Source organism: Antrostomus carolinensis, unplaced genomic scaffold (genome assembly GCF_000700745.2).
Source record: "Antrostomus carolinensis isolate BGI_N321 unplaced genomic scaffold, ASM70074v2 scaffold1859, whole genome shotgun sequence".
NCBI lineage: Eukaryota > Metazoa > Chordata > Aves > Caprimulgiformes > Caprimulgidae > Antrostomus > Antrostomus carolinensis.
In genome coordinates, this window is record NW_010339027.1 from 32,116 (window position 1) to 53,476 (window position 21,361).

General features: G+C 36.2%; 1 protein-coding gene across 1 annotated transcript in view; it reads left to right on the forward strand.

Moving 5' to 3' along the window:
* LOC104530941 (S1 RNA-binding domain-containing protein 1) overlaps positions 1-21,361 on the forward strand; it is a gene marked incomplete at its 3' end in the record, with an annotated part of 69,155 nt that overhangs the window by 25,102 nt on the left and 22,692 nt on the right. Inside the window, exons 11-13 of the mRNA XM_010175683.1 lie at positions 1,822-1,979; positions 3,158-3,248; positions 4,308-4,415. Of these exons, the coding sequence (XP_010173985.1) occupies positions 1,822-1,979; positions 3,158-3,248; positions 4,308-4,415 (357 nt within the window). The remainder of the gene's footprint in view (positions 1-1,821; positions 1,980-3,157; positions 3,249-4,307; positions 4,416-21,361) is intronic.

Here is a 21,361-nt window from a genome sequence, read left to right on the forward strand (position 1 = left end):
TTATGGGCTGCTAAAGAGACAAATCATGTCAAGCTCAGGAAATACTCTGAGCTGGAAATAGTTGTAGCCTGCAATAAAATTATGGGACAAGTATACTAGTGGTGCTCTATCAGCTCCCTGGGCAGCTGCTTATAGCCACATTTGGAGACAGGATACTAGGATAGAAGGACTACTTACCTGAGCTAGTGCAACCATTCCTATATTCTTGTTTTCAGTGGTGACAATATACAGAGTGTCGGCCCTTTGTTGCTGAGGGAACACTTAAATTGCTAAGGAGTTATACACTTCACTGTCGCTTTAAATCACGTTTGTGTTAATTTGGTATACTTGATACAAAAACAAAAAGCACAGATGTACAATGGAGCCTTTTGCTGTTGCACACTTCCTTAGAAAATGTTTAGTCAACAATGTGTGAAAGAGAATCTAGAGAACCTAGACCTATCTCTGGACTGCTTTACAAATGAGAGATGATGAGGATTTACCAGCTCTTTCTGTACCACTGTGGGATGATACAGGGCTGAGCTGGTTGCTCGGTTGGATCCTGGGCAAACTCAAGTCAGACTCTTAAGGTTTGCCACATCTGAAAATTGTGCAGAACAGCTTAATATCCTGTCATGTCAAATAGCCCTTATGAGGGTTGTGTTTGAACTGTTTGTAGCCTGCTTGCATCATGCATAGATTGACCTAGAGGACTTGAGTAATTTCCCCCACCCCATTCTTGTAGGGTTAGTTAACTGGAATGCAGGTGTCTTCTTCTGTAAAAATAAACCCAGATATTAGTTTTTTCACTGGTGGGTAAAAGGAAATAAGGACATTGGCTACCCTTTAATTATATGAAGGCTTTACTGGCTTGCTGCTGCTGCATGATTACTGTAGTTATTGACAATGTAATGCAGCTAAAAGTGGCAATGAATACCTGCAAAAGAAAAAAAAAACAGCCAAGTGACGAATATGTATCCCTGTTACTTTTTGAATATTGCTTTTTTTTTGTATAAGATGCCATACCATGACAAAAATACTTGTTCTTATGAGTCATTGTCCTACTGGCCACATCTGACAAATAAGACATTGTGCATCTTGCACACCTTCACTCAGCAAGACAGATTTGTTTCTAATAACACTCTGCAGTAAGTGTTCTTGCTTGAAAGTCATCAAAGTCAGTGCTTGGTGCACTAACTCACTTATTTCTATTGAAGAATATGGAAAAGAAAGGTAGGGAGCATCTTTACCCCATCAGCTTTCTAGTTTGGTTCTGAGGAAGTAGAATACCCTCCTAGTATAGACCTCAAGCCTACACACCTCTGTGATAACTGTTAAATAACATAATTTGTAGATGAAATTAAGTGCCTCATGAGTCATGGTGTGTTAGCAATTAATTGGATAGGCCCTTCCAGTTTCTCTCTAGTACATCTCAGCCTAAATAATAATCCTTTTTTTACTGTGTAGTGATTTTTCTCAAGAACTGGGAAGTCATCATGAAGTCAATCCATGCCTTCTTCAAATCCACTTTTCTTTGCAATTCGGTACCAGCTTTAACAAGAAGCTGTTCTTTGCTCAAAATTTTAAGTTGATGTTTGAATGTTACTTGGTATGTGTACATTCTTATAGGTATTACTCTGTGCTGATTTACTTTCTTAGAATGAGATTATCATATAGCTGATTTTTTTTTTTTTTTAAAGTGACGAAAACTTGATTGGAAATGTAGTATTTAATTAAAAATAATGAAACGTGATTGGAGAAGTCTTGCAACTTTTGAACAACTCAAAAGTGCACTTGAAAGCTAATTGAGGGGAAAATATTTTTTGCTTTAATTCTTCTAAGATCAAAGTTGACATCTGATGCAGAGAAAGAGTCTGTGATGATGTTTGGGAGAAATCTCCGGCAGTTGCTTCTGACCAGCCCTGTGAGGGGCCGTACTTTGATGGGAGTAGATCCTGGCTACAAACATGGCTGCAAGTTGGCAATTATTTCACCAACCAGTAAGTTTCAATTCCAAATATTTTTGAATGCACTGATAAAAATACATTTAGAGGAAAGAATTGTTTCAAAACCTACTATGTTATTGAATTTTTTTTTTTTTTTCTTAAGCTTTTAGTGTTTTCCATGCATCCTGTCATGCAAGTTCTTTTCTGCAGGCTTAAGGCACCAGGATTCCAGTGTCTCCTTTGGTGTTATTACTCCTCTCTAAAATAGAATTTAAAATCCCTTCTGCCTTCTTGAATATAGGTTCAAATAATTGTGCCTCTCAGTAGTCAGCAAAGAGAACACCTGGCATTTTTATTGTTTAACAAAGTATTTGAATTTAAATACTTTCTATAACTTTGCTTTTTTCATGGGTAATATCTTGGACATCTGGACAGTTTATCAGCCTTTTTAGCTTAATAGTATGTGTGTTAATGTGAGAAATCAGAAGAATTGTATTTGCAGAACTTCTCAGTTCAGTTTTTAGACAGATACAGAACAGAGCCTTTGCAGTTCATCCAAGTCTGATCTGGGGATACATACCTCTTTAGGCCTATGCAAAAATGATTTGTTTTCCTTTTATTTCGTCATTGTTTTTTGCCTGAGAATGTATCCATCCAGGGTGGGTGTAAGGAAAGCCGTGTTCTTGACATGTTAAAATGGCATTAAAGGTAAGGTAAATGGTTATTAGCATGCATTGTACCATAAGCTATCAGTACCACTTAATACAGAGCTATTTCCAAATGTGATAGATGGGATGATGACAAGAGGTGGCACTGGACTTCTAGACCTCCTGGACTGCAAGTCCTGAGACTGCATTCCTAATTTTCATCTCTCTCTACTGGATCTGTAAAATGTACTAGACAAGAACAATAAATCTTCTGCATTGAATTGCAGTTCTCATTGATAATATGATACACTTTATTTGCCTGATATGACTAGATGCTCATTATTTATGTGGATATGTCCCCAGGGAACTAGAAAATATATCATTTCATTTTGCTTTGGCAGCCAAAGCGTTTTAGTCCTCTGCCCACCATACATTTCTTCTAATTGGATACAAAAATAAAAGGGAAAGATGGCTTATTAAGAAGATTTACTTGTGAATCATCAAATTAACTTTAGTAGCTCCTCAAGATACAGCTTTTGATTTTTCATGTTTTTTCTCAAGTGGCTTTGCCTTTCATTGTTCTAGGTCAAATACTCCATACTGATGTTGTTTACTTACATTCTGGTCAAGGATTTCGTGAGGCTGAGAAGATAAAGAGGCTTCTGCTCCAGTTCAAGTATGCTAAAGAATATTCCATTTATTACTCTTTCTTAACAAGCATAATTAAAATCTTCACTATATAAATACTTACTTTTGGTGGAATAAGAATTCTAATTATTTAACTGGAATTATTATTTTATTTACGTAGATCAGAGCTTATTTTTCTTTTAGTCTATGGTCATGTTTTTACACTATGTATATGTTAGAAGCATATGAAATCAAGCCATGGCTATGACTAAAGCTGCATGCTATAAATGTATCCCCACAAAGCTCTGTAAATCCATTTATCTTTAGGAATAAAAATTAACATTCAGCTATGGAATAAGTTTAGCCTCGCTTTTCCTACCCCCTACAAGCTCCAAACCACTCATTGATCTTCCCCTGTTCCAAAAGGCACATTTAGTCTTTGAAAGAGTTTTTTTTTTTTTTTTTTTTTTAAGCAAAGGAAATCCTGCTCAGGTAGCTCTCCAGACAGACTTGCAAATAGGGGCAGCATGATTAAAGGGTTATTGTATCCAACTGTTACAGGATCCCCTGTGGACAGACATCTGGTCCACTGAGTCAGCTGCTGAACTGCCACAGCATACAGTCCGGTTTGTCTTTAAGCATTAGATTGGCTTTAAACAAGGTGATTTGATGGCTGACTGGCTGTGGTGGGGGCAGTCAGAGGCAATGACCTTGCAAGCTGTTGCAAACTGTGATGTTCCCATTAAGGATTAAGATTCTGATTGCTTGGGCTTCTGCCCTTCTTCATGACTCATAACACATGAGGATTTGAGGACTGTAAACATCATTACATTTCTTTTATGAATATTACTTTTGGTTTTTCTGCAGATATTACCATTGTTCAATTCCATTACAAATGAGTGAAAATTTTGACTCATGTCTTGAACTATCACATTGGAAACCTGTTAAAACACAATGTGATGTTACTAGGAATATGTTCTCATTAAATCTGGGCCTTGTGTTACATAAACTAAGATGTATTGGTCATCATCATGCATTGAATGCTATGTATGAAAAAGTCTAGAAGAATAATTAAGAGTAATTTTTCATCTTTTTACCCCGTGCAAAGCTGTAGCACTGTCGTGATTGGCAATGGCACGGCCTGCAGAGAAACAGAAGCTTACTTTGCAGACTTAATTATGAAGAAATATTTTGCACCACTGGATGTTGTTTACTGGTAAGATCACTTTGCTTGCTGCAAAACTCATCTGTTCAGCGTATTTTAACTTAACAGGTAGTTTTAAATATGATTTTTTAAAATATTTCTTTTTATAGGAAAATGACTGTAGCTCTTTGGAGCATGAAAGTAGTTCTCCTGAGTCTGTAAGAGCGACTCACTGAAGCATTTTATTTTCTCTTCCTGAGGTTCACTCCATTGCTGTTGTCATTGTAACAAAGTGTACTAGAATAGCAGCTCAAACAGCCAAGGACCTTTGTTTGGCATTGTCTTTTCTTGATAAATGAGATTTAAATGCAAATGATAAATATTGTGTTGTCTGACTATGATATGGAATGCTTGCTAATCCTGTGGATATTAAATTGTCTGGAAATAAAACAGAAAGTAGTGAAGGTATTTATCCTCTTTAATCTTCAAATTTTATCCATTGGTTTGTTGAATTCACACTAAATTATTCTGCTGTTGGTTTGAATGGAAACTGTTCTATATCACTTTCTTTTCTCCTATGCAGAACTAGTCTTTTTTTTTTTTTTTTTTAATTCAGACCTTTTTTTTTTAAAGCATTTTGGTGTTTTACCTTGAGTTATCTTTTGTGCTGAAATTTAACAGCAGTATTTACTTTTCACTGTCTTAGCATAATGAAATAAGTTATCTAAGTTTTTGAAAAAGTTATGGCCTTTCTCTGTTCAAACCACTGTATGCATTTAATGGATCCTTTTCTCCATAGATTAGGAAGTTGTTTTACAGAAATGTTCAACAAATGTACTATTCCTACTAACTTATGTTATCACTTAACTGCACTTGTTCTTTGTTTCTAAGATTTCTAAATACATTTGCACAAGGTCTGATAGTTAAATCTCCTTTTATTTCAGGAGACATAGTAGAGTTTTTCCGATTTTAATTGTTTGCAGAGGAAGGAGGCTGTTTAAGCTTCTGAAAAATTAGGCATCCTGTTTCCTGAATCCAACTCAAAACCAGTGGATTTTTAATGACTGTAGAGAATGGAAAACAGTTCATACTGTGTGATTCTTGGCAAATGTTTAATTTCACTGTTGTTTACTTCATATAGTTTAAAAATCTATTGCATTGACGTAAGCATGTTGTCTGAAAGAGTAATAGTGGGGTTTTTTTAATTTATTGATCTTATGCTACAAAAAATAAATAACTATTTTACACAGTAAAAAATATTTGAATAATGTTGTGGTGGATGGTTTTCTCACTGTGTTTTCCTCTTTTGCTTTAATAATTTCTCCCTGTTTATAGTTCAAGATTATAGAATTTGAAAATAATTATCAGTATTGATTTTTTTTTTTTTTTGAGCCCTGTAGGAGCTACAAGTTCTTGGAACTGATAAAAGCTCTTGTGAAATAGGAATTAGTATAAATGCTCTAAGGCAGAGTCAGGTCATAAAGTTGGTTGTTTTTTCCAGTTGTGACAGATTTTTATTTTTTTTTTAGCCTTTCACTTTTTTCCAATACTTGTGATGTTTGTAGGAAAAAATATATAAATGCAGTTGTTTAACCTGCCAGTTTAATTCCTGGAAGTGAAAAATCGCATTATCAAAAGCATTTTTGCTTTTAGTATATATTTTTATTGTTAATAGTTTTCTTGTTCTGTACTCATATATGGTGAGGAGCTAGTCCCTACTTCAGAACTGGTATGCAGAACACTGAGGTATTGCATATGAAAATAAAAATCAGAAGAATGTAATTTTTTTTGTACTGCATGTTATAGGTGACATATTTGATGCTGTTAAACTTTGTAGACTGCTGTTTGTGCTTTTCTATATGTGGATTTACAGATAAGCTGAACCTGCAGCTGGACTGTCATATTTTGACAGTCTTGACTGAGGTTTTTCTTGAATATTGGAGTTCCCATGTTGCCCTTGCTGCTAAACTAGTTTTATATGCAACTCATTGCGTTATTCAGTGCTGGGGTTTCCCAGCCATGCCGCTGAATCCTACAAGATAGCTACTCTGTTTGCTTTCTAGCTCCAGAAAATTTGCTCCTTAATCTCCTTGGTATTTCTTAGAACAGGAACGAGGAGTCCAGGCTTACACCCCCCCACCACTTCTGATAATCCAGTGAAAAGCAGGGTATTTATGTCAGACTGAGTTAAAAAATGTAAGGGATACTTGCTAAATGAGGAGCAATTAGTACAGAATTATTATTTGAGCAACAGGTGACAGTAGGTATACATTGTGAGAAGTGCTATACTTCTTGAAGGGGAACTATGAAAGATGACTTGGAAGAATATGCTGTTTCCATGTTCAAAGTCTTCCCTTGATTATGTTGTTTTCTCATAATAGGGGAATATATGAGGGCTTTGTTTATACATAGGCTAAATACAGATCTCTAGTTCTCTGGAAGCCCATAGTATGCTTTTGGATCAAATGATCTTTATAAATTGTTTTTCAATTAAAATCTCTCAGGAACAATTTAAGTAATGTTGGAACGGTTCATTTTTAAAGAATATCTACCTCAGCAGGTTGCAGTTGTAACTAAAAAATGGATTTACAAATCAATTTAGTATTTGAACTGTGGAAGGGGGTGGGGGAACCAAACAGAACAAAAAACCAAACCCAGAACAAAATAAAAACCCTCCAGTACTTAAACTGTAGGAGAATGAGTCAGTTGCATCTAATGCAATGACATTTCCCAAGCGTTCAGCTTCTCATGGTGATGCACTGAGCTGCACGAAGGTGGCAATCCTTGGCCAGCAGAACAGAGCTCAGTTTATTGCTGTGTGCAAGTTTCAGAGAATTGCCAATTGTATTTGCATTTACAAGCTTTTTCCTTAAAGGAGTCCAAATGTAAAGTGGCTTGGCCAATGAGGCTGGATTGTTTTATAGTGCTTTAAAACCAAAATCCCAATCAACTTCTCAAGCTGTCATTCAGAAAGGTGTCTGACAGAGAAGTACTACAGACTGGCTTCCTTGGCAAATCAAAGTTATAATATGGTACTACTTAATTTTTTTGTTAGAAGTGGAGAATGGGATCAGAAATTACCATTTAAAAAAAAATAAATCTGTTCATATTTTGATGTCCAGTTCATCATATGAGACTTGGGTCATGCATTTCCAGGGAAATGAAACAATAATAATCTGTAATTTCAAAAAGATGTGTGCAGTTGATGCATGCACAAATAATCTGGACAGGTATGCACTCTAATGAAGGTTAATGATATAAAACAGCTCAACACTTAATTGATTGCCTGTATGTGCAGTACCTTCTGAAATATGCTGAAATAGTCTCTCTGCTACTGAAGTCCTTGACTTCAGATGATTTCAGAATTGCGCATGAAGTTATTCCTTGGCTTCAGTATCTGCCTCTAGTGAGCACTTAACTACAGGCTTAAATGAGAACACCATTTCACCCTTTTTTTTTAGTTGTGTGTCAAAGATCAAATTAACTGATCCTCACTCTAAAATATTTCAGTTGTATCAGTATCAAAAGAGACTTCCAAAATGGTTTTCTTAATTTCAGTTTTTCTCAAAAACATTATAATATTTTATTTGATGACTGCTTTGTCTTTTTTAGTGCTAATAAATATATGAAAAGCAAGTAATGAAAACAACAAATCTTCGGCAATGGCAAGTACAAACTAAATATAGTTTTAATGAAGTTTTCCAAAGAGAAGACAAATCAGGGAAGACAGTAGTAGGAAATGAGGCATATGGCATGATTTTTCGTGTTGCTTTAAAACCTGTCTGGACTCAGTTTGATAGTTTTTGATTTAAAGCAAATATTTTTTACTATTTTTGTAACCAACATGGTTTTGGATACCTATATCCAACCTAAATAACTGCAGGACTTTTTTTTTTTTTTTTTTTTAATGTAGTTTCCCTTTTAGAGCTATGTTTATTGACTTAGATTAGGACTGGACAGGAGCCCAGAGACAGTCATATCTAGTCTTCAGGTTTTTTGTTACAAATCAGTTTTTGTTACAAGGTTCAATAAATATTCTTGATTATTTATGTTAGTTCTATTGTGAGTTCTTGCCAAAGATACATTGTGTTATAACCAAAACAGATGTTCTGTTTTAGACAAGTGTATTTGTTTTAACAAGACCAGAAATATAAATGAAACAATAGTGTCTGTAGCATTAACATGGCAGATGATGAACTTTTAGGATTTCATTAGCCTTTTTGGATTAAATGAAAATATTGAAAAAATATTTCAGGAATCTCATTCCGTATTGCCATCACTACAACTGTTTTTCTTTGATGGCTGTCAGTTGTGGGCATCTTGGAAATGAAAGCTATCTGAATGGCAGGTGAACTATGCTAGAGCAGGACAACACGAAAGGTTCAGTCATCGTATTTGGAAAAATAATATCACAATTTTTCTTTCAGCCCCAGTGGTTTCATTGTCACATTACAAACATTCTTACTGGTCTGACTTTTCTTATGTGTTTGTTAAATTAATGCACGCTCAGAATAAAGTGTTTCAACTCATATTTAGAAGAAAGGTTGATAGGTATCGTGAATTGTTAGTCATTTTCAACAAGCAGTAAAGAATGCAGCCAGGCAAGTGTACTTTTTTGTTGTTTTTTAGGTGGCTTGGTATTTAATTTGTTATACTTGGTTTTAAACTTGATTCTAAATCCTTTTCTGCCACTTTCAGCAAAATCTTTTCTTACTCTTGAGACTTTATAAGCAATGTAATTAATAATTTACTGCTGTTTAAGTTCAAACACTTCTGTGCTGTGACAAATAGGGGAAAGTCTGTAATGTCTTGTAAAGTTCTCATTGGATTTTCTTTAATGTTTAAATTGTCTGCTTTAGAATACTTAGAAATATTCTGCTAAGGTAGAATAGGACTGTTTAATACCTTTTGAAGTTGGACCTTGGTGGCAAGAAATTGATTTAGAAATGTTTGTTCTGCAGGATTTTAGGTCCGCTTGTATTTTATAGGTGTCTGCACATGCTTTAAATATCCTTTTCAATTTAAATGTGTGTTTTACGTTGTTGAATATCTACATTATACTCTCTTAGCTTTAACAAATGCCACTTTCAAGTTCCATGCCTCTACATTTCTAATGTTACACTAGCTTAATTCCCATTACTTTTCTGCTTCATAGCACTCGCAGTTTGAAAGGGACCTAACATTCAGGTTCACATTATGATAATTAGGTTTCAAAGCAGTGTGGGGGGATTAAGATGTCTGAAGTCTAGTTGCCGAATAAAGTTCAGAACTACTTGTAAAACTTGTTTGAGTGGTTAACAGAAGTGGTTTTATTTATTCAGTGCTCATGCAGCATTAATCCGTATTTCATCAGGTACCCACAGTGCTGTAACTCTAGATATGACCTTGGGACTTAATTTACCCCATCTCAGTTTTCCTTATTAATGTGCCATGAAAGAGGTACATGAAAGATAGCCAACATCAAAGCACCTTTTCAAATAAAGTGGTTGATATGAATCCTCTGGTATTTAACACTGTCTGTCAAATGTTTCAGCTGGTTTGCATCCTTTTACAAGCTATTGCTTGCTGCATTAATGCAGTTGTTTCAAGTCTGTAGAGAGTACAAAGGACTGTAGGGATATGGGCAACTTTATTCCTATTTCTTTTTTTAATTCTATTTTCTTTAAGCTGTTATTTTTGTCTGTTAAGCTTTATAACTCTATTGATGACACATTTATGTACACACACCTACACACCTTAGGTCATTAGATGTCTGATACAGAAGGCAGAAAGTAGTTTGGAAAATTTTGGCAAAAGGAATACATATTTGGCAGAAACAATGCACACATCTGAAATGTGCTTTGAAGAACTTCTGTTCTGCTTTCATCTCTTTCATGCTTTAGTTGAGTCATGAGAAGTCCTAAACAATGAAGAAATCATCTGAGGAAGAAACAGGTCTAAAATGTGTTTGAAGAGGACATACTCGGTGAAAACATTTTAAATTATGTACTGATTCCCAGCCAAACTGTCTTCCATCCCTTACTTAAGAGTTTGCTTTCTGTTGTGATTATCACAGCTGAGTAAGACCTCATGATCATGTGCACTTCAAATGAAAAATCATTTTGTATATATTTATATTTACAGGAGACAGCCCTGTAAATAGGAACCTCACTCTGCATAGAGAATTCTTCCTCCTGCTACTCTTGATTATTTGTGACTTTAGGCAGTAATTAGTCTATTGTTCAGCACAACATGGACTGTAATAAGTGTGCACATTTAAAATAGTATCCAATGTTTGTTCCTGGTGCATCCACAGATTGGTATCTACGTTGAGCTGAACTCATACTACGGTCAAAAGGGAAATTCAGAAATCATCTTAGATTTTGAAGCAGTCCAAGAAAGCAAAGATTGCCATCTGGCCCAGCTGTCTTGCTTATTTTAAAAGTTTACTGTAGGCACCGGTATCATCTCTAGCCATGTTTTTCTGAGGGGAGGAAAAGAAATGGGTAAGCAGTGAAGACACAGTGGGACAGGTGAAATAGGAGATGAGAATTTCTGGCTTGTATAGCATGAATTTGAAACTTTTTCTAACAAAGTTTATAAGTGATACACTTGACATAATTATGGAATACCATCTTCAAATGCTATTTCAGAGAAATAACTTCACAGTTTTTAAGATGAGAACAAGGACTAATTTGTAGTATGTCAATGTAGTTAAAGAGACTATGAATTCCTTTAAGTTCAGAAAAAAACTAAAATAGATGTGGAGCCTACAGGCTAAAAATAAGCTTTTTATTTCAGACTGAGATTATTTAGATTATTGTTTAATGTGGTTACAACTTTTGAAGTTTTTTTCTGTGCCATTGGTCAACACCACAAGGTTCTTATCAGTTTACTTTCCAAGATTTCCAGGAAGATTTCTGTAGCTTTATGTGTTGTTGTTTGTTTTTCTTTTTTTTTTCTTTAATGTAATAGCATGTATGGTCACCTCCATTTCTAGTGGAAATGGAATGTAACAAGATTTGGATGTTACCTGCACAAACAGAAGCTAGGAGGTTAGATAGTGACTAGGCTGAATGATGGTGGATCTTTGATGTATTTTTGATTTGCAGACTGTTGAACATTTGCTGGTGGCAGTGCAGAATTAATTCCAGAGACTCTAACCCTGCTGACCGTGGGCTGGTTTCTTCAATGTCCTTTATGAACCCCCTTGAAAGAAGCCCATGAACCACAGGTTGAAAACCACTGGGTTTGGACCTGAAAATAACAAAAAGTAGAAAGACTCAGAAGCTTAATATTTAAAATAGGTGAAATTGCATATAGGAAATCCTCCCTTTCATTTGTATTTGCAGAACTTTGATTACAGAAACTTGCAGTGTAATTGTGCATGTTTGTGCATGCAGTGCACAGCATGTCTGTGCATTTTACGCTGCTAGCCTTTACCCATTGCCTGAGATGAAATAGCCTGGCTCCACACTAGTATGGTATTGCCATACTAACAAAATCTTTGATTCGGAGAAGTGAATGTAAATGCAAACTATTAAAATGTTAACTTATGATTTGTCCATATTGCCTAAATTAAGTGGTGCTTGTGGTATTTAGGATATTACTCTATTATCCTGTTCATACTTAAGAGACATCAGAAACATATGTGTGGTTTAAGTGACTTTGTCATGAAATAACTGTGGCAATTGGTCAATTTTCACTAGTAAAGGTTGGGAAAATTTGTTTAGGCTCCTCACTATGTAAAAAAGCTCTAGCAGGAATTACTTGTGGAGTTAATTTAAGTGGAAGCATCCAAACATAGAGTGTGATTAATACTGAGAGCATCCACATTAAAATGATATAAATACAAGATGTATCCTCTGATTTGTGAGGTACTAAGACTGGATGTTATTGCACAGTCTGACCTGGTTGTATATTTTGATAGTATTTTGTCTTTAGGTAGACATTCTGTAGGAACCTAATGGAGAAGTAAGCATTTTTCCATTTGTGAGAGGTTGCCAGTAATGTTTTTCCTGAAGTTGAGATTCTGCCAAACTTCATACCTATTCATTTGTGAAACCACATTTGGTGTTTTGCATTTCAGTTCTTGCTTTATTGTTGTGAGATGTGATATACAGATTTATTTATTCATTTGAACTTAAATTGTGCTTTTATCATTGATACTGATAGCAGAAGCTTAGGTTAGATTACATTAGGCTATCTAACAGTCTACATTAGTAACTTTAATTTCAGTGGCTTTTAACTGTCAGAGTTACTTTTGGGATTAAATTCTTCATCCTAGATCTCTGTTAGAGAGCGTATGGGTTGCATGCATGTCTAAATAATAATTAAAAATGTTTAAGAAAATGAAGGAGTGAGCATATGCACAAATGCTGTCATTAGTGGTGGAAAGTATCAATACTGTTGAGATCTGGTAAAAATGAAAGTTTGTGGGCAGATCCAAAGTTTGGACAGAAGTCTCCCTCTGAAAATATGTTCAGATTTGTTTTGAGTAGTAAACCTCAGGAAACTGCCACTTGTACAGCTGCTAACAAATTCCCCCAGTACCAGGAAAGCAACTATTGCAAAACTTGATTTAAAAAAAAAAAAAAAAAAAAAAAAGAGAAAAAAAAAAAAAGAAAAAAGGCTTGGATTTTAGGGAGATTTGAAAATTATATGTTAATGACTTCTAGGTGACTGATAACCTGAGAATCTTCCAGAACTTAAAAACAAATACCATTCTTTCCTTCTGCAGTTACATAAAATTGTCACTTCTGTTCCTGATTTCAGACTATTGACTCTTAGAGGCTGTTGGCAGTGCAGGAGTGAGTGCTGCCTGTGTTGCACCTTCACTTGGAGTAATATTATGTGATACTGAAACTAGGGGCTGTGCTGACCTGCACTCATTGAACTTTTCTGATGAAGAAAGTGTATGGCAGTCTTTTAAAAGCTTTGTGAATGATATTGAAAGAAGCCACAGCAACAGGAGATGCTTCAGCACGCTTCTGATGTTTTCAAGGCGTGAGAGGCAGAGAATATAGACGTGCTGTGTGTCTCAAAGGGCCTTTGAGTAGGTTATTTCAGCTTGAAAAGGGATTAGATTTAGATGACTGCAGTGTCAGATGGTTGTAACTGAAGGTGCCTATTGAGGATAATTCCTTTCTATAACTGGATCCCAGCAGTTTTGTCAATGATGAGTAAGTGGAGGGAAAGAGAAATGATCAATTTGTTGTGGTGGGTGATATGGAGGCAAGGAAGAGTACGTCTGAAAGGAGACAGCAAAAAGCACAAGCTACATGAAGCGACTTCTTCAGTACCAGGCCCTCTTCGCAGCAATGACTGGAAATGATGGGCAAGTGGAGGGGAAAGGACAGAGAGGAGAGTGTGGTGCTGGTTTTCCTGTTACTTTTCAGTTTTGGGACGTCTGTGTTGCTTTGGTGGCTTCACATACAGCTGTAAATGTAATCATGTTCGTTTAGCAGTTCTGTACGTTAGTTATTTTCCTTCCCTTCAAACACCCAACGCTCCTGAGAGGGTATTTGTTGCTCACATAGAAATAACGTTTTCACTTTAATCCTGTTTGCAACTGCAAGTAATATCACAGTTTCTAATTGTATTAGATTATTTTATGGAACAGCAAATACTATTCAAAAGCTCAGTTGTCTCTGGAGCTTTCTAAATAAAAAACCTGGAGGTAGAGGGGAAGATATCTATATGCAGTTATAGTTACTGATAATATTAAATTGGCTTTTCACATAAAACTTCTCTCTCAAACCTAATTATTTTTTATATTTTGTTAAACATCTTTGGCAGCTAAGGCAACATGCCTACTGCCTGTTCAGTTCTTTTATTGGGTTGAACTAGAATTAACATTTGGATACAATACATTCTGACATTTGAATTTGACATAAATATTTCAGGGAAACAGTTTAGACATGCATCTTCCATGGGTGATTCTCTTGTCAGCGTTATGATGTTGTACTGTAAATATACTTTGGAAGTGGACTTTCAATAAAATCAGTGATGCATTTACTATTTGTTCCTGGTCTATTTTTCTTCATAGTGTAAAATCACAGCTAAAAGTTACTTTGTCATTTTTTTTTTTTTAATTGAAGTTATTTTCTAGAAGTTAGTTTGTCATTTTTAAGTAAATCAAACTGGGTATTCCTGTGTTACTTCTCGGTGATTATCTCTCTGCTGAAGGAAACGTTAACTCTAATCTCTGGCTATAAGAGTAAATAGAAAGAGACATTGTCAATTTGAATGTTTTAAAATGAAATAATTTTGAAATCATGATATAGTATCCGTTTAATATATCCTATTTCTTTAGCTAACAACAACAAAAAGTCTTCTAAAGGAATGCTTAAGGCTGTTCTCTGTGCCTCTTGTTTTCCCCTACTCCTCTGGGCCCAAGCTGACTCTGCCTGTCCACAGCCGCTTGGTGCCTTCTTGGCCATAGCTTTCTCCTTGGGGAGACTACCTAATGACCTCTTGGTGTTTCTGGAAGAGACCACTCACTGGAAAGGCCATGCTGCTGATCGTGATTAGCGCAGCAAGTTAGGGAAAATTATTTTTCCTTTTGCTGGCTTCTTTTTAATAAAGCAGTTACAGTAGGTTGTAGGTTACTGGACTCTTGACATTGGCAGGAGTAATATTTTTCTGATTGAGACAAGATTTTGAATAAAGGTGTTGTTCTGGTGCGAAGCGAGAAGAAAAAACTGGTGGCATCTAATTCAGAGCAGATTCTCTTCAGTTTTATGGTCTGTAGGGAGTTTCTTCCAGCTTTTTATAGAGTAAAGATACAGATTGAACACTTACTAGAATGGTTTGTGTAAATATATTTTATTTAATATGCAATGCAGAAAGTGTGAAGTTGATTACATTTTGGTCAACCTTAAATACCAGCATTATGAAGCCAAGCTAATTTGTTGTTAATAGTACGTTGCGATAAACTAAAAATTATTACAGTGAGCTTTGTGGTGAGATGCTTTATACAAATTGGCATTGGTTCATCTGAAATACCAGTTTTTGCACTCAGTACAAGTTGAAGCTTTTAATGATTAAAACAGGTTTTACTTAATAATTTTAATGGAATATATGGGTATGGTTTCAGTTCATGTCTACTCTTTATCTATAAAACATTTCATTGGATTTAATGACAAAATAAAATATTGGGGTTTCTTCTTTATTGTGCCACAGTTGATATAATTAAATTACATAAATCACATAGCGCTTGTGATGACGGTGATGTTGTGAGCCTTTATGAACATCAGAGAAAGTTAAGACTTGGAGCTTGTGAAATAAGTTTGTTCTGTTTCTCAGGGTTAGATTAAACCCAAATCCAGGATGTGCCAGTTTGTGGTATTAGTAATTTTAAGGTTTTATTTATATTGTCTAAGAAAATGTTTCAACTTCTTGAACAGAATTCTGAATATACCTGTCTTTGGCTAACTTTAGAAAATAATTTTTGAACTAATATTTTGGAAATATTTACATAGCTTTTTAGGATTTGATTCTCCTTTCTACAATTGCATAAATTAGTAACAAAAAAAACCCCCCACAACAGTGCAGGAAAGTGGCAACGAGACCCTTAATACTGAAATCTACATCTGTACTTCCTCAATAGAATTTGGATGTGAATTAGTTGAACTTTTATTTATGCTTAAATGTGGAAGCCTATCCTTTCTCTTGGGGGGAGAGATATTTAATGTTTACGCCTTGTTCTTTTCCATCTGGCCCTCATGGTGGAGGAGGAGCTTGTTACCCCATCTCTGTAGTGGCTGTAAGAAATGCTTTCAGCCTCAAAACAACCTGCCCAGTAAAAGCCCCGGAATGGTCCCATGCCAATCTTGGTTGTGTTGTTGCATGTGACAATGTTGGTGTGCAAATATGATTTTCACGCGGCTCTGGCTCGGGGCCGCAGAGATGCTGACGGCAGCGATAGTGCTGGCCTGTCTAGCAGGGGCAGGCTGTGGATGAGGCTTGGCTCCCTAGCCAGCAGAGCTGAGCAGGCACCCGAGGGCAGAAGATGCTCTGCCATATTAAAGGGTGCTGCATATCCCACCCTGGCATATGTTCTCCATAACCCCCTGTGGGAGTTGTCTGCACCAGCCAAAGCTCCTCCAGGCTTTTCGCTGCTGCACTGCCATGGAGTCTATCAGATAAACTTGTTCTCATCTGGACAATTATTGTTTTAATATTGTGTTGTCTCTTCTTCTGTAGCCCTGATCTCCAAATTGCTTGTTTTTAAGTAACAGCTGTTAATGATTAACTGCAAGAATAGTCTGAACAGTTTAACATCAGACACTTGAAATTAAGTGGGCCTACTCTGTTACTGCAGGAATCAGCAGGGCACACGTTTCCATTCATTTCATTTCCGAATAATTTCAGGTTTTCTTTTTGCTTATAGCATTTGAGGAAGTTCAGATTTTTTAGTAAGTTTTCAGTGCAGCACTGTTGGAAAACAGTGTTGACTTTTAAAATCTCCATTTGTTTCTCAGACACTGTTCAAGGGTGGCTGTCTACTTTTCTGAAATGTGCTAAATTTTTGAACTGCTATTTAAAAAATTATGAACCTCGGTTTAATATTATCAAAGCCTCAGTTCTTGGCTACAGAGGATCCAAGTGTTCCTGTTAATATATAGTTGGTTTTGGAGTATCCACCGATGGAAATACTTGAAATCTGACTGGACACAGCCCTGAGCATCTTGCTTTGGTTGACCTTCCTTTGAGCAAGTGTGTTAGACTAGCTGATGTCCAAGAGGTGCCTTTCAACCTCTGTGATTCCCTGACACTCAGCAATTTTCAGAACCTGAAAGAATCATTCCAAGACCCTCACTCTTCATTACTGGCTTGTCTTGCAGGATCCAGACATAAGAATCTAATGATCAATCCAGAGAAGTTCATTTGGGGTCAATGCCCGTTGCTCATACAATCAGGCGCCAGTGTTCTCAGGTCTAGGTTCTGATCATCTGTGCTTTATGTAATGTTCCACAACTCTTCAGTTGAGCTGAGCATACCATCCTTTCCTGCTACCCAGATAAGAATTGACAGGAAAGCTTTGAATTAATTTGCCCGTATTTTGAAGTAACATGTGCGATGGGAAGAGAGAGAGAACAGAGATTTGAATGGGGGAAGGAGGACATCAGTAGTTAATTTTAGGGCTTTGGTTTTGTAAAATGGGCTGTGGATGGATTTTTTTTTTTAATTTTAATTTTTATTTTTTTACGTTGCAAAACTTCAATATGAACTTCCTGGTGCAAACTTTGTCATCTGTTACAGAAAACAACACAGTTGTATTTGAAAAGCATGAGTCAACTGCTTTACTTCTGTTAGTGCCTTTTTTTAAAATTATGTAATCGTGACCCAGAACTCATCAAATGTTTCTAAGAGACTTTCTCATTACAAAATGGCGGGGAGAGGAGCAAAAAAGAGGGCTAACTTGATTTAAAACATGCATGTTCCAAGATTGGGGTTTTTTTCCCTGCAAAGTATTTGTCACTGGACTCACAAGTAATTTGATATATAAATTTGTTAATGAATCTTTACACTATTTTAAGATATTTTATTTCTAGAATTGCAGGTAGTTGAGTACTTAAGTTCTGTGTAACATACCTGTGACTGGAGAATTGCTTTCAAAATTGTGGTGTAAAAAGTAGGACATAAAATAGTTTAGCTGCATTTTTATGATTTAGAAGTAAGCATATCTCTTCAAAAAGTAGAAAGCCATATTATCCTACACTTTCATATTTGAATAACCAAAAAAGGCAACTATTTTATAGTTGGGGGTTTTTTTGTCTAAAGTAATTGGTTAAAAATGAAGCGTAAGAAATTTCAGTCCAGAAGAATAATTTTAAAGTGTTTGGAAGAGAAAGAAAAAAGTGTTTTAAATGAAGTGGTCTTTCAGCATATGTTTATGCCAGTTCTGAGTTCTACTACTGAGTTCTACTACTGAGTTCTACTACTGAGTTCTACTACTGAGTTCTACTACTGAGTTCTACTACTGAGTTCTACTACTGAGTTCTACTACTGAGTTCTACTACTGAGTTCTTCTTCAGAGTTCTACTACTGAGTTCTACTACTGAGTTCTACTACTGGAAAGTCTCCATTGTGGATCTGTCACAAACTGAGGGAACAAATTCTTCCCTTTAAGAAGAAGGGAGAAAACATATACAGCACTGAACTTTTATTTCACTAATTCCAGATATTTTTGTCGGGTTTTTCCCTCTTTTGGTTACAGACATAAGAAAGGAATTTTTTTTTTTGTAAAAACACGCAATTCATTAATCCGTTTAAAGTTTGTGGGGATTTGGTGGTTATTTTGGTTTTCTTTCAGTGAGGTTGATACATACTTCTGTTTGTAAAACAAAATGAGACAGTATCCACTGTTTTAAATGGTTAAATGATAATAATTGTATACCTAATGTTTAGCTCACTTTTATTTGGAGACATATTTGATTAAGTTTATAATCTCTTACTATAGATGCCCAGCAGTTGCATATGATATCAGTAAAATAATAATTTAAACTATGGCAATGAGAAACACTAGAGAAGACGTGAAAGAACTCTAGAGGCCTAAAAAGAGAAAAATGTATAATTTAATAACAAAACACTCAGTATACTTATGGTGCTCTACAGACAGTTGTGTATGTCGTCTTACCTTTAAATGTGTCTGACAAAAGTAACTGAGCTATTAAAATATGCTTGTTAAGGTAAAGCAAACTTAATTTGATTTTTTTAAATTTTGCATGAAAAATGTTACCTTTTTCTGAAGAATGTGTGACCTACTATTTTTCTTAACTTCATTGTTTTCTTCCTGTCTGTTGCTATAATCATTTTTATACTGTGATGCTACAGTTCCTTCATAGGTGATTAATAGATTTGCTGGAAGCACTAAAATAATACGTTATTTTTACATCCTGTTTTCCAATGAAGAAAAACATTTTCCTTGATGGACAGAATGGAACACTTTTTGATCAGTGTCAGCTTTGAATAGTCAGAAGCCAGAGTACAGGAAAATATCAAAGCCAACTCTTTTTTCCTGTATTAAAAAAATAAAACAAAAAAACAAACGAAGACTTTAAAAATTTTAAGAGCACTGTCATTATTAAGTTTGTAGAAATTATTTTGGAGAGATAGCAGCATATAATTTTGAACAGGTCTGCATGAAGCACCATTTACTTTATGTAACACTTGTCTCAAGTACCTTGAGCTGGAGAATAAACAGCAGACAGCTTCCCCCTCTCCCTGCCCCAGGTGAATTCCAAGTCAAAGTAGAGTAAGAAGAAATAACACTTCTAGAGAGATGTGGTCACATTTTTCCTTAGTATTTAATACCTCAGAAAAGTTTTCCGGACAGCAATCATTCTGATTCCAGAATGCTTAATTTATTTTGAGTTTCTGTATGTGGAAAACCTGGGTACTTCAAAGTTCAGTAAACTGCCAGTAAGTAAGTGTACTTTAAAAACATTTAATATGATGTCTGCATATACAGCCTATCTGGGCTAGACTGATAGGATAGACATCAGAGGGATGGGGAGGGAAGAGAGAGGAGCAGCGGTGGGGATCTGTGATTCCCTCACACCGTGCACCTCACACACTTGGGTTGCTCAGCCCTAATAGAAGGGGCATAGTTGAGCCCAGCCTTCCCTGGTGGATCTGTGCTGGGGAGGGGGTATCTTGCTAAGGAGAGATCAAGTACTAAGATCAGTGATATTGTAGGAAGCAGGGAAAAAACAGAATAAAGCCTGATTCGAGCCAAAGCTTCAGGTCAGAATTTTGCATGAATCAGGCTGTGGAGGCTGCAGAGCAGAGCTGCCCGGGCTGCCTCCCAACTGCCCAGAGTGAGCATTAAAGAAAATGACAGTTGCTGGAGGTGCTGTTCTCCAAGAGGCATTTTGCTCCATATGTTGTGGTCTTGTCCAGTTATGCTCCGCTCTGGGGACAAAGTCTCCATGAGACTTAATGTGACTCTAAGCTCCAGCCTTTGGTCTGGCATAACTGTGTTTTAGCCGCAACAGTTGCTGCATCTGTGTTGCCCATTTTACCAGATAAAAAGGACTCCTGAGAGCAATTATAGCAACTGGCTAGCATGATCTTGTAGCCTTTCTAGATAATTTCAAACTGACTGTTTGTATGTGACACTTCTTGATGCAATTTTTATTTGACTAGATCTGATTGCTATGTGAAGTTTGCTGACAAATGAACTGGTTGAGAGGTCTGTATTTACTGGAGAACCTGATGGACTCTCCTTAATGGATCATCTGTGTCTTAAATATCCTGTGTCCCACAGGAGAATGGTGGTGTGGGTAGGACAGTGTGTGCAATGGGGAACTGTTTTGGTTTGAAAATTAGACAGACTTTAGGCAGACATCAGTTTCCCCAATTACAAACTGCTGGTGATAACAACAAATATAGGTGGTACTAGCAGAGTCTAGGTATTGCTTTATTGGCAGGAATAATTAAAAAAAAAAAAAATCTTATTTGTTCCCAAAACTTTAGTTCTTGGTACTTTATAACACTCAAACTTGAATAACTCTGCATGAACATGAACTGGCAAGTTCCAGGGTTTTACCCTTTGCCTCTGCTGTTTCAAAAAGCAGCCAAGATGGGTCTTATCTCTTTCAAGATACTGCGTGGCTGGAGATGGGCTGGATGAAACACCAGCTTTCCCCATGTGTTACCCCTTCAGGGGTTTCTGCTTGGCTGAGCTGAGAAGGAGCTGCTGGCAGGACAGTGTTGGTGATGACCATCTGCTCTGGGACTTACAGCTTCCTTTGGTCTGCTGTGTTCCGTGGTTTTGTTTGCAACTTGTTGGCTTCACCAAGCTCTTGAGAACTGAGAGGGGCAGAGTCTAAGTAAGGCTGCTCATTTTGTTCTTCAGTGTGAAACAGTTTTAGTAGGCTTCTGGGGAAGCAGCAGCATCATCTTTTTGGACTGTGACATATTTTTAATGTATGCATATAGGCAATTACATTTCAAGAGTGTCTGTAAATATAAGAAATGTGAGTGTTTAACATCACCTTTTGTTTCTCTTCTTTTTGAAGTGTGACTGC